This window comes from Mustelus asterias, chromosome 14 (genome assembly GCF_964213995.1).
Source record: "Mustelus asterias chromosome 14, sMusAst1.hap1.1, whole genome shotgun sequence".
Classification (NCBI taxonomy): Eukaryota; Metazoa; Chordata; class Chondrichthyes; order Carcharhiniformes; family Triakidae; genus Mustelus; species Mustelus asterias.
The window spans coordinates 20,803,113-20,822,146 of NC_135814.1; the positions used below are offsets into that span (position 1 = coordinate 20,803,113).

A 19,034-nucleotide genomic window follows, 5' to 3' on the forward strand; every position below is an offset into this window, starting at 1 on the left:
TAACACCTCCTCATTAACCTCAATCCCGCCTAGTCCAATAGCCTGTATCTCAGTATTCTCCTCGACAACATTGTCTTTTTCCTGCGTGAATACTGCCGAAAAATATTCATTTAGCGCCTCTCCTATCTCTTCAGGCTTCACGCACAACTTCCCACTACTGTCCTTGACTGGCCCTAATCTTACCCTAGTCGTTCTTTTATTCCTGACATACCTATAGAAAGCTTTAGGGTTTTCCTTGATCCTACCTGCCAAAGACTTCTCATGTCCCCTCCTGGCTCTTCTTAACTCTCTCTTTATGTAAATGTAACTAAATGTAACTCCATACATTTACCATAGTGTACCTAACCTACACATCTTGGGACACTAAAGGGAAATTTACAATGGTTAATCCACCTAACCTACACATCTTGGGACACTAAGGGGAAATTTAGCATGGCCAATCCACCTAACATACACATCTTTGGACTTAGTGTCTGGCAAAAACCAGGAACTCACCACAAGACCTTCAAAAACATTCCTGAGTACTTTCAAACACTTTCCAATGAAAAGCACTCCAAAAACTGTTAACTTATCTGCTATCAGGGTGCCTGGCCCTTTAAATACAGGGCTTACAATGTTACTTTCTGTTTCTTTTCAAGAGTGGTCAATGCAGACGTTGTCAACTGCATTGTCTGGTGTCACATCGGCTCCGTGCACCGTGTAACCTCAGAATAGTATCAATGCAACGATATTCAGGCACACGTGGGATCATCCTCTGAAAGCACCACTGGAAGGCCTGTTAGGCCTTTGATGCTTTTCACGCCCATTTACCAATTTACAAAGCCAAGCATCGTATATGCTTTCTTAACTAGCCCTGTCACCTTTGACAATTTCTGAAATTGTACCCCCAGGGCTCTCAAAGTAGCACGCGTTAGTTTATATTCCCCTCTATCTTGTTCCTTACTGATTCACATGAAACTGTATCCGCCATGTGTCTTCACCCATATATTCAATACATATGTTCTCCTGTAGTCTATCCAGCTCACTACTTAAATGCTGCCAACTTTTGCATCATCTGAAAACCTCAGAATGATACCCCCTCTACCCAAGTCCAAGTCATTGACACATCGGAGAAGCATTGGCTCTATTACTGACGTTGCAAATATTTGAATAAAAGCTAAAAGTTACTGCTTCGTGTGGTCTTTCAACATATATGTCAACAAAATGCTTACACTTTTTAAAACTTGGTTTACAAAGTATGTTACATGTATGCTATTGAAAGTTCTGCACGGTATATTCAAAGTAAAAATGACAGTCGGGGCTTTTGAAGGATTAACTGTGTATGGGAAAACATCATCTAAATTGTGCTGCTTGAAGTGAGAACAATGTTACTGAATGTCCCTGCAGTAACTTGTCTGTAAGCTTCTTGATCCCTCTGTCTCCCATTGTGCCTGACAGTTGTATGTCTGAGGAAGACCTAATGGAGTCATGCTACGATCATGATAATGGTGTTATGACCATGATAAAATACAATAGCTGATGAGAAATGTTAGGCAGCAGCGGCCTATCTGTTAAAAATGTTCATGCTACAAAATTCCTGACCCTCCCTCAGGAAACAAACCTGTAAATAGAACTCAGTATCTTCCACCACCAAATTCTCCTGGGTAAATATTATTACCAAAAAAAGATATGGAGTAATTTTCCTGAATGTGTAAGTGTTGAAGACTGTGAATGTGTGTGTGTGTATGTGTGTGGGCTAGCAACACAGCCAGTGCAAATACTATGCGAGTGCCTCCTGTTATACCTGTGTCACAGTGAGCTAATCCACCCCCAAAACACAAGATCAACTCCTTTCAATGTAGTATCTTTTTGGTGTTTCAAAATTTTGCATCTGCCGATGGATTATTGAACCCAAGCAATATCTGAGCATTTACATTATCATTGGAATACAATTTACAAAAATAAAACTCTGTCTTCAAACTTTCTGCATTGTGTTCGACTGAGCCAAAAGAGCAGAGGGACTCCCCGTTCAGTCCCTGATCTGTTGTCATTTACCTTGCAGTGAGGGTAATAAGGAGCGAGGGTATATAATCCTAACACATAAGATTACAGTGCTTCAGCTGGCCCTGGAGCTAAAGCGTTTATCAGCGGTTTAGAGCTCAGGACAATTTGGAGAGGGGCTCCTTTTTTTCCCCCTATTTTATTGGGCTGCAAAGTCTACATAACTATGAAACTACACTACTGAAAACTGCTGGGAAAGGTTGTCATGGTGTTGGCACAAAGTAGGCTGAATTAAATGGAGAAAGATGTTTGATCGATTTTGCCTGGATCAAAGGGCAGCTGTGGTTCTACGTGACATCATTTTCCCCAGTCGAAGAACAGACAATACCGAGATTGTGTTGTAGAGACCCTGGCTCAAAAGCTAAGACCCACTTTGGATCCTGTCTCTCACACACACCACAATCTTATGATGCCAGAATGAGCGCAGCATGGTCTACAATGAAGATTTCACATCTTATTAGCCAGATTTTAATTGAAATGGCAACTGGAAGTCGATAGAAATGAAAATCAGAAGAGAACTGAAGTAATATCATCCATTTTAAGCCACTGCCCAAAGTCACAATTAACCTCACCATGTCTTCTGACAATCTGCGGAAGTTCTGGTCTTTGAACTGAGGGAGGGCCTCTTTGAAATTGAGAAGAAGGAAGCCCCAAGCATTAGAGAGAGAGGTGACAAAGGAAGCGAGAATTGTGGTGACCATTTTGAGGGGTGGGATTGTAGGGGTAAACCACACCACCAGATTGTATTTATTTTGGTGCATCAGAAATGGGTAGTTTTGCAGGCAATGATACCTAACTTCTGTCAGTGAGCCTGATATGGATCAGAATTTTATTAGGGGGGGAAACTGAAACAAGTAACGGGGTTTTCCGGCTGCGCTCGCCCCAGGACCAGAAACTCCCGCCCGAGGTCAACAGAGCTTAGCATGATCTGTGTCCCACCCGTTACGTTTCCCATGGCGGGCGGGACGGGAAAGTTCGGTCCAAAGTTTCCCACTGTTGATATGAAGAGTACAGTATGCCACTGTATACAATAGTGCCTTAACATAAGTTCATCAATAAGTTGCAAAATTTTAGTGTACTGAACCAGTCGCATAAATGTTCTTGTAGAATATATTATTCCAGCTGGATGTTCCAAAAGAGTAAATAAAGGATTACTAGAGAGAATGATATGAGCTGATTCCCCAGGCAATTTAAATGGAAGTAATTCAGCTGCTTAAAAATAGCCACTGCAGGAGACTCATTATCCAAGGTATTATGTTATTCATAATGCTGGAAGGTATGGAGAAGTGACATCCATTCTACTCTGTTGGATGGCTTTCAGTATCTCAAGGCAAGTTTCAATCTCATTTATCTTAAAAGGAAAATTGAGTGTTCTAATTACTTGTTTGGCAAACCTTTCCACTTGTTTGCTAACATGACACTATGATGAGTGTTGGAACAGACCAAGGTGTTACTTTATCGTTCTTCTTAGGGTGATCCCATATTGAAGGCTTAGTTAAGACCAGCTTTTGATTGATGAGGGAGTTCAGGGTTATGGGGGCCAGGCAGGCAAGTGGAGTTAAGGCCATGATCAGATCAACCATCATCTTACTGATTGGCGGAGCAGGCTCAATGTGTTGAATGGCTTATTCCTGCTTCTATTTCTTATGATCTTCCCAGAGATAAAAATATGTTTGCTGAATTTAGCTTTCATTAAGACATAAAAGGCATTGTGCATTGGCTTATTTCAAAATATATTAAAATAATAAGACACTAAATTGATTTCTATTTAGACAATGAACACTTGGCAATAAAATCGAAAGAGACATTTTACTTTAATCCCAGTTGTGTCATTTCCTTTTCCATTGCTATTTAATTCAAAGCGTGACACAATATTCATAAGTTTAATGTTATAATTTATTGCAAGGGGAATTGAATATAAAAGTAGGGAGGTTATACTCAAGTCGTATTGAGCACTAGTAAGATTATATTTGGAGTACTGTGCACAGTATTGGTCACCTTATTGAAGGAAGGTTATAAATGCATTGGAAACAGTTCACAGAAGGTTTACCAGAATAATACCTGGAATGAGTGGGTTGTTTTATGAGGAATGATTGGACAGGCCAGGCTTATATCCACTGGAGTTTAGAAGAGTAAGAGGCAACTTAATTAAAACATATAAGATTTTGAAGGGTATTGACAGGGTGGGTGTGGAGAGGATTTTTCCTCTTATAGGAAAGTCCAGAACTAGGGGCCACTATTTAAAAATAAGTGGTCTCCCATTTTAAATAGAGATGGATTGAAATATTTTTGCTCAGAGGATCATGAGGTTTTGGAACTCCATAAGACCACAATATATAGGAGCAGAATTAGCCCATTCAGCCCATCAAATCTGCTCCAGCATTCAATCATGGCTCATAAGTTTCTCAACCCCATTCTCCTGCTTTTTCCCCGTAACCTTTGATCCCCTTACCAATCAAGAACTTATCTATCTCTGTCTTAAATACACTCAATGATGTGGCCTCCACAGCCTTCTATGGCAATGAATTCATTAGATTCATCACCCTTTGGTTGAAGAAATTCCTCCTCATCTCAGTTCAAAAGAGTTGTCCCTTTCCTCTGAGGCTGTGCCCTCAGATCCTACAAATGGAAACATTTTCCCCACATCCACTCTATCCAGGCCTTTCAATACTCTGTAAATTTCAATGAGATCCCCCCTCATCTTTCTAAACTCCATCAAGTACAGATCCAGAGTCCTCACATGCTCTTCATATGTCAAGCTTTTTCATTCTTGTGAACCTCCTTTGGACCCTCTCCAAGGCCAGCACGTCCTTCCTTAGATATGGGGCCCAAAATTGCTTGCAATATCCCAAATGTGGTCTCATCAGAGCCTCATAAAGCCTCAGCAGTATACCCCTGCTTTTGTATTCTAGTCCTCTCAAAATGAATGCTAACATTGCATCTGCCTTCCTAACTACCAAGTCACGTGCATTGGCCATACTAAATTCTCCCTCTGTGTACCCGAACAGGCACTGGAGTGTGGCAACTAGGGAATTTTCACTGTAACTTCATTGCAATGTTAATGTAAGCCTACTTGTGACTAATAAATAAACTTTAACTTTAACCTGCAAGTTAATCTTAAGAGAATTCTAAACTAGGACTCCCAAGTCCCTTTGCACTTCTGATTTCTGAATTCTCTTCCCATTTAGAAAATATCCTATGCCTCGATTCTCCCTACCAAAGTGTATAATGTCACACTTTCCCATGTTGTATTCCATTTGCCACTTCTTTGTCCACTCTCCGAACCTATCCAAGTCCTTCTCCAGCCTCCCCGCCTCTTCAATGCTACCTGTCCCTCCGCCTATCTTTGTATTATCTGCAAACTTTGCCACAATGCCCTTGGTTCCTTCATCTAGATCACTGGTGTATAAAGTGAAAAGTTATGGTCCCAACACTGACCCCTGTGGACACCACTAGTCACCAACTGCCATCCTGAAAAGGACCCTTTTATCCCCACTCTCTGCCTTCTATCAGTCAGCCAATTTTCTATCCATGCTAGTCCTTTGCCTCTAACACCATGGGCTCTTATCTTGTTTAGCATTCTCCTGTATGGCACCTTGTCAAAGACCTTCTGGAAATCCAAGTAGATAACATCCACTGGCTCTCCTTTGTCTAACCTGCTCGTTACATTTCTCAAAGAATTCTAACAGATTTGTCAGGCATGACTTCCCCTTGATGAAACCATGCTGGCTACGCCCTATTTCATCATGCACTTCCAAGTATTCCGAAATGTCATCCTTAATAATGGACTCTAAAATTTTACCAATCATCGAGGTCAGGCTAACTAGCCTGTAACGTCCCGTCTTTTGCCTCCCTTCCTTTTTAAACAGGGGCGTTACATTTGCGATTTTCCAGTCATCTGAGACCCTCCCTGACTCCAGTGATTCCTGAGAGATCATCACTAATGCTTCCACTATCGCTTCAGTTATCTCCTTCAGAACTCTGGGGTGTAGTCCATCTGGTTCAGGTGGTTTGTCCACTTTCAGAGCTCTCAGCTTCCCTAGCACCTTCCCCTTAGTAATTGCCACCATACTCACCTCTGCCCCCTGAGTCTCTTGATTTTTTGGTATGTTACTGGCGTCTTCACTGGTACCTATTCACTTATAGAATCATAGAAACCCTACAGTGCAGAAGGAGGCCATTTGGCCCATCGAGTCTGCACCGACCACAATCCCACCCAGGCCCTACCCCCACATATTTTTACCCGCTAATCCCTCTAACCTACGCATCCCAGGACTCTAAGGGGCAATTTTTTTTTTTAACCTGGCCAATCAACCTAACCCGCACATCTTTGGACTGTGGGAGGAAACCGGAGCACCCGGAGTAAACCCACGCAGACACGAGGAGAATGTGCAAACTCCACACAGACAGTGACCCGAGCCGGGAATCGAACCCGGGACCCTGGAGCTGTGAAGCAGCAGTGCTAACCACTGTGCTACCGTGCCGCCCACTGTGCTACCGTGCCGCCCATTTCCTCCGTCATTTCTTTGTTCCCTATTACTACTTCTCCAGCGTAATTTTCCAGTGGTCCAATGTCCTCTCTTGCCTCTCTCTTACCCTTTCTCTCTCTTCCTGAAAAATTGGTGAAAGCAGAGTCCTTGAATATTTTTAAAACAGAGATGGCTAGATTCTTGGTAAGTAGGGGTTAAAGGTTATTGCGGGTAGGGAGGATACAGATTTGAGGTTACTATCAGGTCAGTCATGATCTTATTAAATGGCAGATGAGGCACGAGGGGCTGAATGGCCTACTCCTGCTCCTTGGTTGTATGTTCTTAAGTTTCTGCATGGATCATGCAAAGGTCTGTTGACCTCGGGTGGGATTTTCTGGTCTTGGGTTGAGCGAGGCCAGAAAAATACAATATTTTAGAGGTTCAACAAGATTTTTGAATTTCATTATAAACATTTCTCCCAATCTGCAATGCCAATTTTTGGGATTTTGGCCATGCTGTCTTGAAAACAACTTACGCTCGGTAAAATTTTGTGGTTGCTTCCCAATGTGAGCAAACACATTGAATAATTGATGAGTGGCAAATATCACAACAACTCCCACCCTTGCCTTTGCCCATACCCTATATCTTGTAAACCTGAAAGTCATCAGTTATCCTTTCACTAATACATTGGGCGGGATTTTATGGTCTTTTTCATCCTGAAACAGTAAAATCCCGCCCGAGGTCAACCGACCTTTCCATGCTCTTCCCCTCACCCGCTTTGATTCCCGTGGTGGGCGGGGTGATAAAGTTCCGGCCATTGTGTAGACTTGCTGGATTTTGGGAACCATATTGGATTATTCCAATTCTGTCAGTTAGCTTCCCTGATATTACAACATTCGATAAAAGGAAGTCCAAGTCCTTAACTGACAGCACCTGAGCAGCCTTCCAGTTTAGCAGGAACATAGGAACACAAGAGAAAGGAGATAGAACATATGGCTCTTCAAGCCTGCTCCATCATTCATTAAGATGATAATAAATCAAAGCAAACACTCCACTTGCACCTGCGAAAGCAAACATTTGCTGAGCTAATCCATTTGTGAGTGTTGGAGCTCAGCCAAACATTCATAAGAAGGCCACCTAGTTCTGTTCACAGATAGCCTCATTGCAAAATGCTTGACTGAGCTCCAATGTATACGAATAGATTAGGGATCTATTTTCGCAGGCGCAAGTAGAGTATTTGTTTTAATTAATTGATATCATTATGTGGTTGTAATAAGTTATTTCTTTTAATACCCGCATGTTTATTTAGGCAAGATTAACAGGTGTTAAGAAAGGCTTCTGTTAATGTTAATTTAGTACTGCTGTATGTTATAAGGTTTTCACTTTTATAAGGTTGTAAGAGCAGCAGCATTTGTCAAAGCAGGTTTTTGAATGGCTGTTTTTTAAGTGCATTTCAAGACTTGTGATTGGTAATATAAGGCTCAATGGCTCAATAGTGAAGGGCTGGAGAGCCGAAGAGCCTTAATGCAACTAGGACAAAGTCCCAGAGGACCGAGGCAGCACTTCTACACTAGCCCACCTCGGCACTCGGCCAACCTCCAAACTGATTCAATCTCACCCCCAACTCCCCAGAGTGAAATCGTGCTTTGTGGGGGCACTATTTATGTGGGACTGGTCTGCCAAGTTGGGAGATTTCCCGATTCAAACTTCCCACCTCAATGACAAAAATCCAGCCCTCAGTGTCTACCCGCTAAGCCCCTTCAGAATCTAGAACCTTCAATGAGATCACTTGTTATTCTTCTAAATCCCAGAGAGTAGAGGCCTAATTCACTCAGCCTTTCAACATCGGATCCGAGCCAACCCTTGCGTCCCAGGAATGAATATAGTGAACCTTCAACGGTTTACTCGAAAGAACCATTCCTTATTTCGGCTCTGTTGATGGTATGTACTGTCTGCCTTGTTTAGCTTGACGTACTTTGCAAACCAGTGCATTATGGGATTGCAGAATCCATGCTGTCTGTTAGTTTGGCTGCTGAAGTAAAATAACCTGAAACTGCAATGTTAATTCATCTGCATTCCTACATGTGTATTGATTAATCTTTGAAGAGTACCAGTATCAAAATGCAACAGTTGAAAATAAATATCAACACATAAGCTCATTAGAACATTAGCTTTGGGATTTTACCAGCAAACCTGATACTGGGCTCTGGCAATTAAACTTTCGATAGAATCATCCATCTAACTGTAATTAAGTGGGTAATGTAATAGTTTTGCAGGCATTTGAATCGGAGTCTCGGACATAGTCTTAATTGGGTCTTTGTCCCATGGCCCATAGCAAAAAACAACTGAAGGACAATTACACCCCCATAAGGGGAGCAATCGTCAAGATGGAAGAATGGAAAAAAAAGGAAATATTCAGTAAAAAGGAGCCTCGGGCATTCTATTTAAATGCATTCTGTTTGATTATGTTAGCTGATCCCATATCTGATATGTCATGAGGGAATGCTGGAGCTCCTTGGAGATGCTATGGAATTTTCTTCATCAGGACTTCAAAGCAAACGGCGATACTGTAGCACTTCACACAGTTGTCGCTGCAGCTGCATTAAAGGCTGGTCTGGCTCTTATTCACAGAGATTAATGAGCTCCCAGGATTATGTTTTCAGAGGCATAAGGGCACAGGCCCTTGAGAGCAAATGACACACACACACGCACACACACACACATATATACATACACACTCAAAATAATAAACCAAAATGACACACACACACCCACACACAGTGAGTCCAATGACTGGCTTACCAGGTGAGTGCTTTCCTTTCAGGACAGAATACACCTGACTACAATTTTCCCCCCAAAAAAACAATTAGAAACTTAATGCCCAAGAACAAGGAGACAACGATGTGGAATTTGACCACTGCTTATTCTTCCAATTATAATTAATAAAAGGAAGAACAAGTTGTACCAAAGGGAAGCAGTCACATGAAGCAACATACATCAATTTACAAGGTTAAAATTTCCACTGGTCCTTTTGAGTGATGGGAGTGAGAAAAAGCAGAGCAAGGGCTTCCATCCACCATTTGACTACACTGAGGATTCTATCAGACGCCAGTGAGGTGGCCAACTGTGCCTTTACGTGGTACAACAAAGGCTCTCATGAATAAGGATGCAGGAGGTACAAATGGGACTGTAGCTAAGGCGGGGGTATTTTCTGCTCCTGTGTTTGGTGGGACGGGATCAGTGGTGGGAGCAGGAAATCCTGCCAGAGTCCCAAATCACAATTTCAGGAAGCGGGAATTCCCGTTCCGTTTGTTCCCGCCCACCCGCCAAGGACACGATGGGAATATCGGCTTGAATACATTTAAATGTTATTATCAGTCTGTAGAACAAAGAACAGTACAGCACAGGAAACAGGCCCTTCGGCCCTCCAAGCCTGTGTCGCTCATCAGTCCAACTAGACCATTCGTTTGTATCCCTCCATTCCCAGACTGCTCATGAGACTATCCAGGTAAATCTTAAATGATGCCAGCGTGTCTGCCTCCACCACCCTACTTGGCAGCGCATTCCAGGCCCCCACCACCCTCTGTGTAAAAAACATCCCTCTGATATCCGAGTTATACCTCGCCCCTCTCACCTTGAGCCCATGACCCCTCGTGATCGTCACCTCCGACCTGGGAAAAAGCTTCCCACTGTTCACCCTATCTATACCCTTCATAATTTTGTACACCTCTATTAGGTCTCCCCTCATTCTCCGTCTTTCCAGGGAGAACAACCCCAGTTTACCCAATCTCTCCTCATAGCTAAGACCCTCCATACCAGGCAACATCCTGGTAAACCTTCTCTGCACTCTCCACGTCCTTCTGGTAGTGCGGCGACCAGAACTGGACGCAGTACTCCAAATGTGGCCTAACCAGCGTTCTATACAGCTGCAACATCAGACTCCAGCTTTTATACTCTGTACCCCGTCCTATAAAGGCAAGCATACCATATGCCTTCTTCACCACCTTCTCCACCTGTGCTGCCACCTTCAAGGATTTGTGGACTTGCACACCTAGGTCCCTCTGTGTTTCTATACTCTTGATGGCTCTGCCATTTATTGTATAACTCCCCCCCCTACATTAGTTCTTCCAAAATGCATCACTTCGCATTTATCTGGATTAAATTCTATCTGCCCAATTTTCCAGCCTATCTATATCCTGCTGTATTGTCCCGACAATGTTCATCGCTATCCGCAAGTCCAGCCATCTTCGTGTCATCCACAAACTTGCTGATAACACCAGTTACACCTTCTTCCAAATCATTTATATATATCTCAAATAGCAGAGGTCCCAGTACAGAGCCCTGCGGAACACCACTGGTCACAGACCTCCAGCCGGAATAAGACCCTTCGACTGTTACCCTCTGTCTCCTGTGGCCAAGCCAGTTTTCTACCCATCTAGCCACCTCTCCTTGTATCCCATGAGCCTTAACCTTCTTAACCAACCTGCCATGAGGGACTTTGTCAAATCCCTTACTGAAATCCATATAGACGACATCCACGGCCCGTCCTTCGTCAACCGTTTTTGTCACTTCCTCAAAAAACTCCACCAAATTTGTAAGGCACGACCTCCCTCTTACAAAACCATGCTGTCTGTCACTAATGAGATTGTTCTTCCTAAATGCGCATACATCCTGTCTCTAAGAATCCTCTCCAACAACTTCCCTACCACGGATGTCAAGCTCACTGGTCTATAATTACCCGGGTTATCCCTGCTACCTTTCTTAAATAACGGTACCACATTCGCTATCCTCCAATCCTCAGGGACCTCACCTGTGTCCAATGAAGAGACAAAGATTTCCGTCAGAGGCCCAGCAATTACATCTCTTGTCTCCCTGAGCAGTCTAGGATAGATGCCATCAGGCCCTGGGGATTTGTCAGTTTTAATGTTACCTAAAAAACCTAACACTTCCTCCCTTGTAATGGAGATTCTCCCTAACGGGTCAACACCTCCCTCTGAGACACTCCCAGTCAACAAGTCCCTCTCCTTTGTGAATACCGATGCAAAGTATTCATTTAGGATCTCCCCTATTCCCTTGGGTTTTAAGCATAATTCCCCTCCTTTGTCCCTGAGAGGTCCAACTTTTTCCCTGACAACTCTTTTGTTCCTAACATATGAATAAAATGCCTTAGGACTCTCCTTAATCCTATCTGCCAAGAACATTTCGTGACCTCTTTTTGCCCTTCTAACTCCCCGTTTGAGTTCTTTCCTACTCTCTCTGTATTCCTCCAGAGCTCCATCTGTTTTCAGTTGCCTGGACCTAACGTACGCCTCTCTTTTCTTTTTGATCAGATCCTCAATTTCCCTGGTTATCCACGGCTCTCGAATCCTACCTTTCCTATCCTTCCTTTTTGCAGGCACATGCCTGTCCTGCAGCCTTATCAACTGTTCCTTAAAAGACTCCCACATGCCAGACGTGGACTTACCCCTGAACAGCCTCTCCCAATCAACGGCCACCAATTCCTGCCTAATCCGGCTATAGTTAGCCTTCCCCCAATTTAGCACCCTACCCTTACACCTGATAATCACCCCTCTCTCTCATTAGATTGTCCATTCATGTTGGGGATGAGGGCACGCCAGCATGAATCATGGCAGGTCGCCCACTGCATGCACGTGGCGAGCAGAATCCACCGGAGGAGTTCAGGTGAGTATTTGACTCAGGAGGGAGAGGGTCAAGCACAGGCACTACCACCTGGAATTGCCCCCGGCATTGCCCAGGCACTGCCACTTGGAACTGCCCCCTGACATTGCCAGGCACTGCCAACTAGAACTGCCCCCTGGCATTGCCCAGGCACTGCCAACTAGAACTGCCCCCTGGCATTGCCCAGGCACTGCCAACTAGAACTGCCCCCTGCCATTGCCCAGGCACTGCCAACTGGAATGAAATAAGCAGACTTGTCAGGGAGACCAGGCGTATTTCTAGACAGGCTGCAAGTCTGCGAGCCAAAACAGTCAGAAGGGTGTTTTTTCCAGGAAGTTGTTTGGGGAGATAGGGAGAGGCGGCAGAAAATATGATTGATCCAGGTTCCACCTGAAATGTAGTCCCTTATCCTGGAATTTCATTGTACTCTCACTGACTCCCTGCTGACACTTCTTCCAACTCAAAACCTAGACTAGAATATCACCAGGGTTAAGCCGAACTCTTCTTCAGGCCTGAGAGGGATGGATATTTAAAGTTAAAGTTTATTTACTAGTCACAGGTAAGGCTTACATTAACACTGCAATGAAGTTACTGTGAAATTCCCATTTACTCATTAATCTCTGTGAACAAGAGTGAGAGCAGCCTTTAATACATGTGAATTTGAAATTGATTGTAACACACCCACACTGATGTACATTTTTTTGAGAGCTCTTGAACTGAGCTCTGAATTTTAGCTACATCATTGCCAGGAGGAGCTGAGTTACTGCTTCCCCACAGTAATGAGAACACAACGCTAGATTAATATATGCCCAAAGGACAAAGCAAAACAAGAGGTTTTAGCATCAAGTAGGCCCTTTTATGTCATCTTCGCCCTTGCACTTAATCAGAATTGATTTCTGCACTAATGCTATAATGAGGGAACAGTGTGAAAAAGTAAGGAGTCTTTTCATTGAATCCCAACAGTGCAGAAGGAGGCCATTCGGCCCATCGAGTCTGCACCAGCCACAATCCCACCCAGGCCCTATCCCCTTAACCCCACGTATTTACCCTGCTAGTCCCCCTGACACTATGCGGCAATTTACCATGGCCAATCAAACCAACCCACACATCTTTGGACCGTGGGAGGAAACCAGAGCATCCGGAGGAAACACACACAGACACAGAGAGAATGTGCAAACTCCACACAGACAGTGACCCGAAACTGGAATTGAACCTGGGTCCCTGGCACTGTGAGGCAGCAGTACTAACCACTGTGCCACACCACTGTCATGATGTGGAGATGTGCCACACCACTGTGCTACCGTGCACCGGTCTCACATCTAAGATGGAAATTAGGAGAATTTTTCTCTCTGAGGGTTATGGATTTTTGGAACTCTTCTCCCTCCAGAGTGTTGGAGGCAGGGTCACAGGGGTAGATAGATTCTTGACTGAAGGGAGTCAGTTGCTATTGAGACAAAAAGTGGAGTTCAGGCCCCAGTCAGATCAACCATGATCTTACTGACTGGCAGAGCAGGCTCAAAGGGTCGAAAGGCCCACTCCTGTTTCCCTAATTCATTTGTTCATGAGAAGAAAAGTTCTCTCCAAACTCGCCAAAGAAGCTCAGCTCTGCAATTCCCCGACGGGCAATTTGAACTAAAAATAAAATTTTTGTTCTCAGAATTGTGAGGGGGTTTTGCCAGTGTGGATAAGGATAAACTGTTTCCACTGTCAGGAGGAATGATAACCAGGGGGCACAGGTTTAAGCTAATTTACAATGAAAGAACCTGAGGGGAGTTGAGAATTGTTTTAACAGACCGCATTGTTACGATTTGGAATGTACTTCCTGAAAAGGTGGTGAAAGCAGATTTAATAGTAAATCTCAAAAAGGATAAATACCTGAAGTAGAAAAATTGCAAGACTTTGGGAAAAGGGCAAGTGGGATGGATTGGCCTGTTCTTTGAAATAAAACTAGTTCAGGTGTGATAGGTCAAACAACCTTCTTCTATGGTCTATGATACCATAACTGTCTCCCAGGTAATCCTGAATGACAGGAAAAGTTTAAAAGATGTTTTAAAAAGATCTCAAAAGGATGGCACGGTGGCACAGTGGTTAGCATGGCTGCCTCACAGTTCCAGGGACCCGGGTTTGGATGATTGTCTGTGTGGAGTTTGCACGTTCTCCCCGTGTCTGTGTGGGTTTCCCCCGGGGGCGCTGGTTTCCTCCCCCAGTCCGAAAGATGTGCAGGTTCGGTGCATTGGCTATGCTAAATTCTCCCTCAGTGTACCCGAACAGGTGCTGGAGTGTGGCGACTAGGGGATTTTCACAGTAACTTCAGTGCAGTGTTAATGTAAGCCTACTTGTGTCATGAATAAATAAATTTTAAAATAAAAACAAAGGCTGCTGAGCAGAAGAAACGCTTCAGATATAGCAAAGTTTGTGCTTCTATTAAATAATTTAACCTGTCCAAACAACATGGAAACTATCACAAACTACTTGTGACAAAACTGGAAATAAACAAGAACATCCTGTGATCTGCAAACAATTAATGGAGGCAAACACCCTTCGAGGCTTGTCGCTGCATGATCAAAATTATACTCAGTACGGATGTTTCCCATTCCAAGTGAGGTTACATCTAGTCATCATTTGCAGATGTTAATACACTGCACTGAAAATGACAATTATTTGATCAAATAATGGCAATGCTCCTGTCATCAAAATTAAACTGTCACCCTGTTGTTCACCAACTCTGGTAATATTAGTCACAGGATAAAAACAAATGTAATTGTGGTGATCTTACTTGAAGGATGGAGGTAGATGATATCTTTCACTGTGAACTCCCGGGGCTGGACCAGCTTTAGACAGTCAGCAATGAGGCTCAGCAGCAGGACCCAGGCCGAGGCAGGCCGGGTTTCCATTGCTGCCCTTGGGCTGGAGCATACAGGTGTCCAGTGAGATGCCTTCTTCCGCGGTAGAAAGTACCTGAAAACAAAGCGACAAGTTTGCTTTGAGATCATCTCCAAATAGCAGGAGGGCAGCAGGCCACTTCAGAATTGTTCACCAGTTTGAGACATATTTGGACCAGCTTACGATTGTGACGGTCTGTCTCCCCTGACACCAACTCAGCTTTTTGAAAAAAAAACAAAATCATATTGAAGACATTCAATTCGTCTCACAGCGGACGAGGTTTCCCCTTGCATTAACCACAGGACAAAGGATTGAGTTTCACTCAACCGCACATCAAACCCACTGAGACGATTCTCTTTGGCAAATGACTGACAACTCTGCCAGTGACTTCCCTTTCTTTGGCAGCACGTCAAATAAGGCAGATGGGATGTTGGGCAGACGGCGAGTCGGGGTTGTTGGAGGGGGTGGGGGGGGATGGATGAGAGGAAGTTTAAAACAGCTGCACAATTCAGCCAGCGAAACAACAAAGAAAGTTGTAGTAAAACCATCGGTCAACTCAAAAGCGTCGTTTCTTCCAAAGTTTCCTCGGGCTATGGTTTCGAATAATTCGATTCGTTACATTTTTCCTGAGGTACCAAAGTGTCAAATCCACTTAGCCTTTACGAGCAGAACCTTGGCCTCAGCGGGGCTACCACAGCATGCTTTCCCCCAGCTACTCATCCACCGCTGCTTCAGGCTTATGCTATTGTAATGCTGTGGCCTTTGCTTTGCTGCATTGCCCGTAAAATTAACTGACAAATTCACGGAGCAAAGGATACAATTGCTCATTTGTCTGAGATGATTAACGTGGGGACATGTTTTCTTTACCATCACCAGATGAGGACACAAAAGGTTTCAGCTTCCTGATGGGGGGAAACGTTATTATAAATATTTTCCCTTCCAGCTCAGCGCACCTAATAAAAGCTTGATTCACCCAAATTATAAAACCCTTTGTGAGCGGGGCAAGGCTTAATGCAGTCACATCACTGACCCTGATAATTCGTTCCATTCCTGTCTGCAGTTAGATTACATTACCAGCAGGTCAGAGGAAAAACTTGAGACTGTGCGCTTTGCTTTAGTGCGTTATGTTCTGTCAACCACTTACTATAAGGGATAATGGAAAGCACGAAAGCACCTATCAGGAATTGGCTATGCATCCTACTGTAGCCCATTGCAAGTGACTCCAAAGTCAGTATTTATTATTCAAACAAAACGCCTTGTGTGCTTAAAATCCACTGATCACAGGCTTCCATTTGTACAGCCAAGCCAGTGTATTGTCCACATTTGATAAGCAGTGCATATGAATATTTAAATATTTGAATAAGGAGAATTAAGACTTCCTTCAAAAAGATTCTTAAGACTTGCCAATACATCTATACAATGGAACAGGTGTGAAAACCCAATGATTCACTTAGCATGGCTGTGTCAAATGAAAATGTTACAAAAAATGAACTGCACCCCTTTATAATTGCTCACACACCTTCAATGTACTTACTTGGCAGCTATGCAACTAAGGTGCTGCTTAGATTTATGGCAATCAATTAAAAGAAAGCAATAAGAAGTACCTGTATTTACATCGCTCTTTCTTATAACATCAAGTCATCTTGCACAATGCATTATTTTGGAACGCTGTGACTGCTGCTAGTTCGGTTAATGCTGGAGGCTCAGCAATTAAATAAATTATGGCATTAATCAATTGAGGAGCACTGACTGGGCCACCAAGCAAACTCCCCGCTTTCCTTTGAAAAAAGCAGTAAGGTCTTCATTATTCACATGAAAGGCAGATGGGGCCCTGGGTTTAACATCTCATTTGAAAGATAGCTGGCAGAATTTTCTCCGGCAGTTCATGCCGGTGGGATTCTCTGGTCCCGCTGTGGTGAACGGAGAATTGGTTGAGTGCCAAATTTTCTGTCCTCGCTTGCAGCGGCAGCGGGGAGTGAACGGCCAGAACATTCTGGCCAGTATCTCTGAAAATGAGGTATTCCTTCAGTACTGCACTGGAGTGTCAGTCTAGATTATGTGATCAAGGTTCTCGTGTGGGACTTGAACCTACAACCTTCTGACCAGGAGCCAAAAGTATTTCCAACTGAGTCCAAGTATATCTTATTGGATTTTACGCACTCCCAACTGTGTTGGAACATACAACTTGAGCATTAATTTGTGATAACGCCAGTGTTTTACGTACAGATATCCCAGGAGTGAAATTGTATCTCATTATGCCCCATTTAGCAGAAGGTGATGATTGTGCAAACTAAGGGGCCAACTTTGCACGGCCAAGCCAACAGCCAAATATGTCTGCAACCTTCTAGTTTTTGCAATGGAGAGGAGATGTCCTTAGTGGTGGTCTTAAACAGGAAACTTGAATATGCTAATATGGAATCTCATGCCGGTTTTAGGACCCATTCCAGAAATTGGCTGCGTTCTGGGCAAACCAACTCCAGGCCTTCTGAGTTCAGGTTTACCTGAACTACATGCGGCCTAATCAATCATCCTTAAAAAAGGACCATTGGAGACTGTCAACAAAATGCTCATTTTGTTTTTAGAAAGACGTTTAATGTGGAGCCAGGAGGAACAAGAGTTTTTCCTCACATTTAAACTGTGCCCGTCATCCACTGTTCACCCTCTCCCAATTGTCTTCCATTCCACCAGCTCCCTCACCCTTCTTGAATGACCGCAGCACAGCCGTGCAATACAAGTAAAGCAGATCCAGTGCTTGCACCAACCCAAGGAGTGCTCTCCTCCCCCCAAATCGTGGCCTATTTGTTTTGGTCAGAAACAATCTGCCTGTACTCGGAATCAGAAAGTCATGGATTTGAACCACTCCAGCGCCCATATTCAATGCAGCACACCAAGCAGTGCAGCCCTGTTGGATATGTCTTTTTTCAGATGAGACCCTAAATTGAGGCCTGCTCTCTTAGGAGGGTTGTAAATGTGAAGAAGAATAGGGGAGGTCACCTGGCATGCCGGTCAACATTTCTTCTTCAACCAACGCCATTTGTTTCATTGCTGCTTTTTGGGACAATTGCTGTGTGCAGATTGGCCACTGCCTTATCTACATTCCAACCAGTGACTGTACTTCAAAAATACTTCATGGGCTGTAAATCACTTTGGGACATTCTGAAGTCATGAACATTCAAGCTGTCTTCTTTCTTCAAAACAAAACTTTACAGACACGAGGGAAGATCAGCGAATAGAAGCTGCAATTGTGCTTGCACATTCCTTGCTTCTGTGTTGCTACTGGAATCTGCCTTGAAACTTAAGTTTGAAGCTGTTCTTTACGATATGAAGGAGCCAAAAAGAAAGTCAAAATGACCTTCATAAAGCTAACTGAGTCCAAACATTCAACAAGACGGAGAGATAGGCAGCATAAAGGAAAAACTCTTGTTTTATTCTTTTAAACCATGGTTTGGGACAATACCAGAGAATAAACACTGCCTCAGCCAGTGACGCCCAAAGCCCGTAAATTATTTTTTGAAAGATCCAGTTTTTAAAGCAAGGTCAGTATCCAAAAAGCACAGTCTTCACCACTCACATTCTACTGTGGGGCTTTGCACTGGACCTCTGTTTATCGACCAAAACACAAACTGGATATTCTTCAATCAAAACATAAAGTTCTTCAAAGTAATTATTGTTCCTGAGCTGTAATTTTCTTTGTTTTTAGCAAATATGATAGTGACTTTTAAGGAGCGTCTTGGACAAATACATGAATAGGATGGGAATAGAGGGATATGGTCCCCGGAAGGGAAGGGAGTTTTAGTTCAGTCGGGCAGCATGTTCAGTGCAGACTTGGAAGGCCGAATGGCCTGTTCCTGTGCTGTAATTTTCTTTGTTCTTTGTTCTATTCTGAGAAGAAGTTTTTTAAAGAACAGCTTACAACCCTTAAGCTGGAGGGAAATCATTCGGTTGAACTTTGGGCATTTCTTC

General features: G+C 43.5%; 1 protein-coding gene across 5 annotated transcripts in view; it reads right to left on the bottom strand.

The window, feature by feature from the left end:
• Nucleotides 1-19,034, bottom strand: part of lypd6 (LY6/PLAUR domain containing 6) — a 223,063-nt gene that overhangs the window by 24,253 nt on the left and 179,776 nt on the right. For all 5 annotated transcript variants that reach the window (XM_078227977.1, XM_078227978.1, XM_078227981.1 and 2 more), the window contains one exon: nt 14,965-15,146. In XM_078227977.1, the coding sequence (XP_078084103.1) occupies nt 14,965-15,082 (118 nt within the window). In that variant the 5' untranslated portion in view covers nt 15,083-15,146. The remainder of the gene's footprint in view (nt 1-14,964; nt 15,147-19,034) is intronic.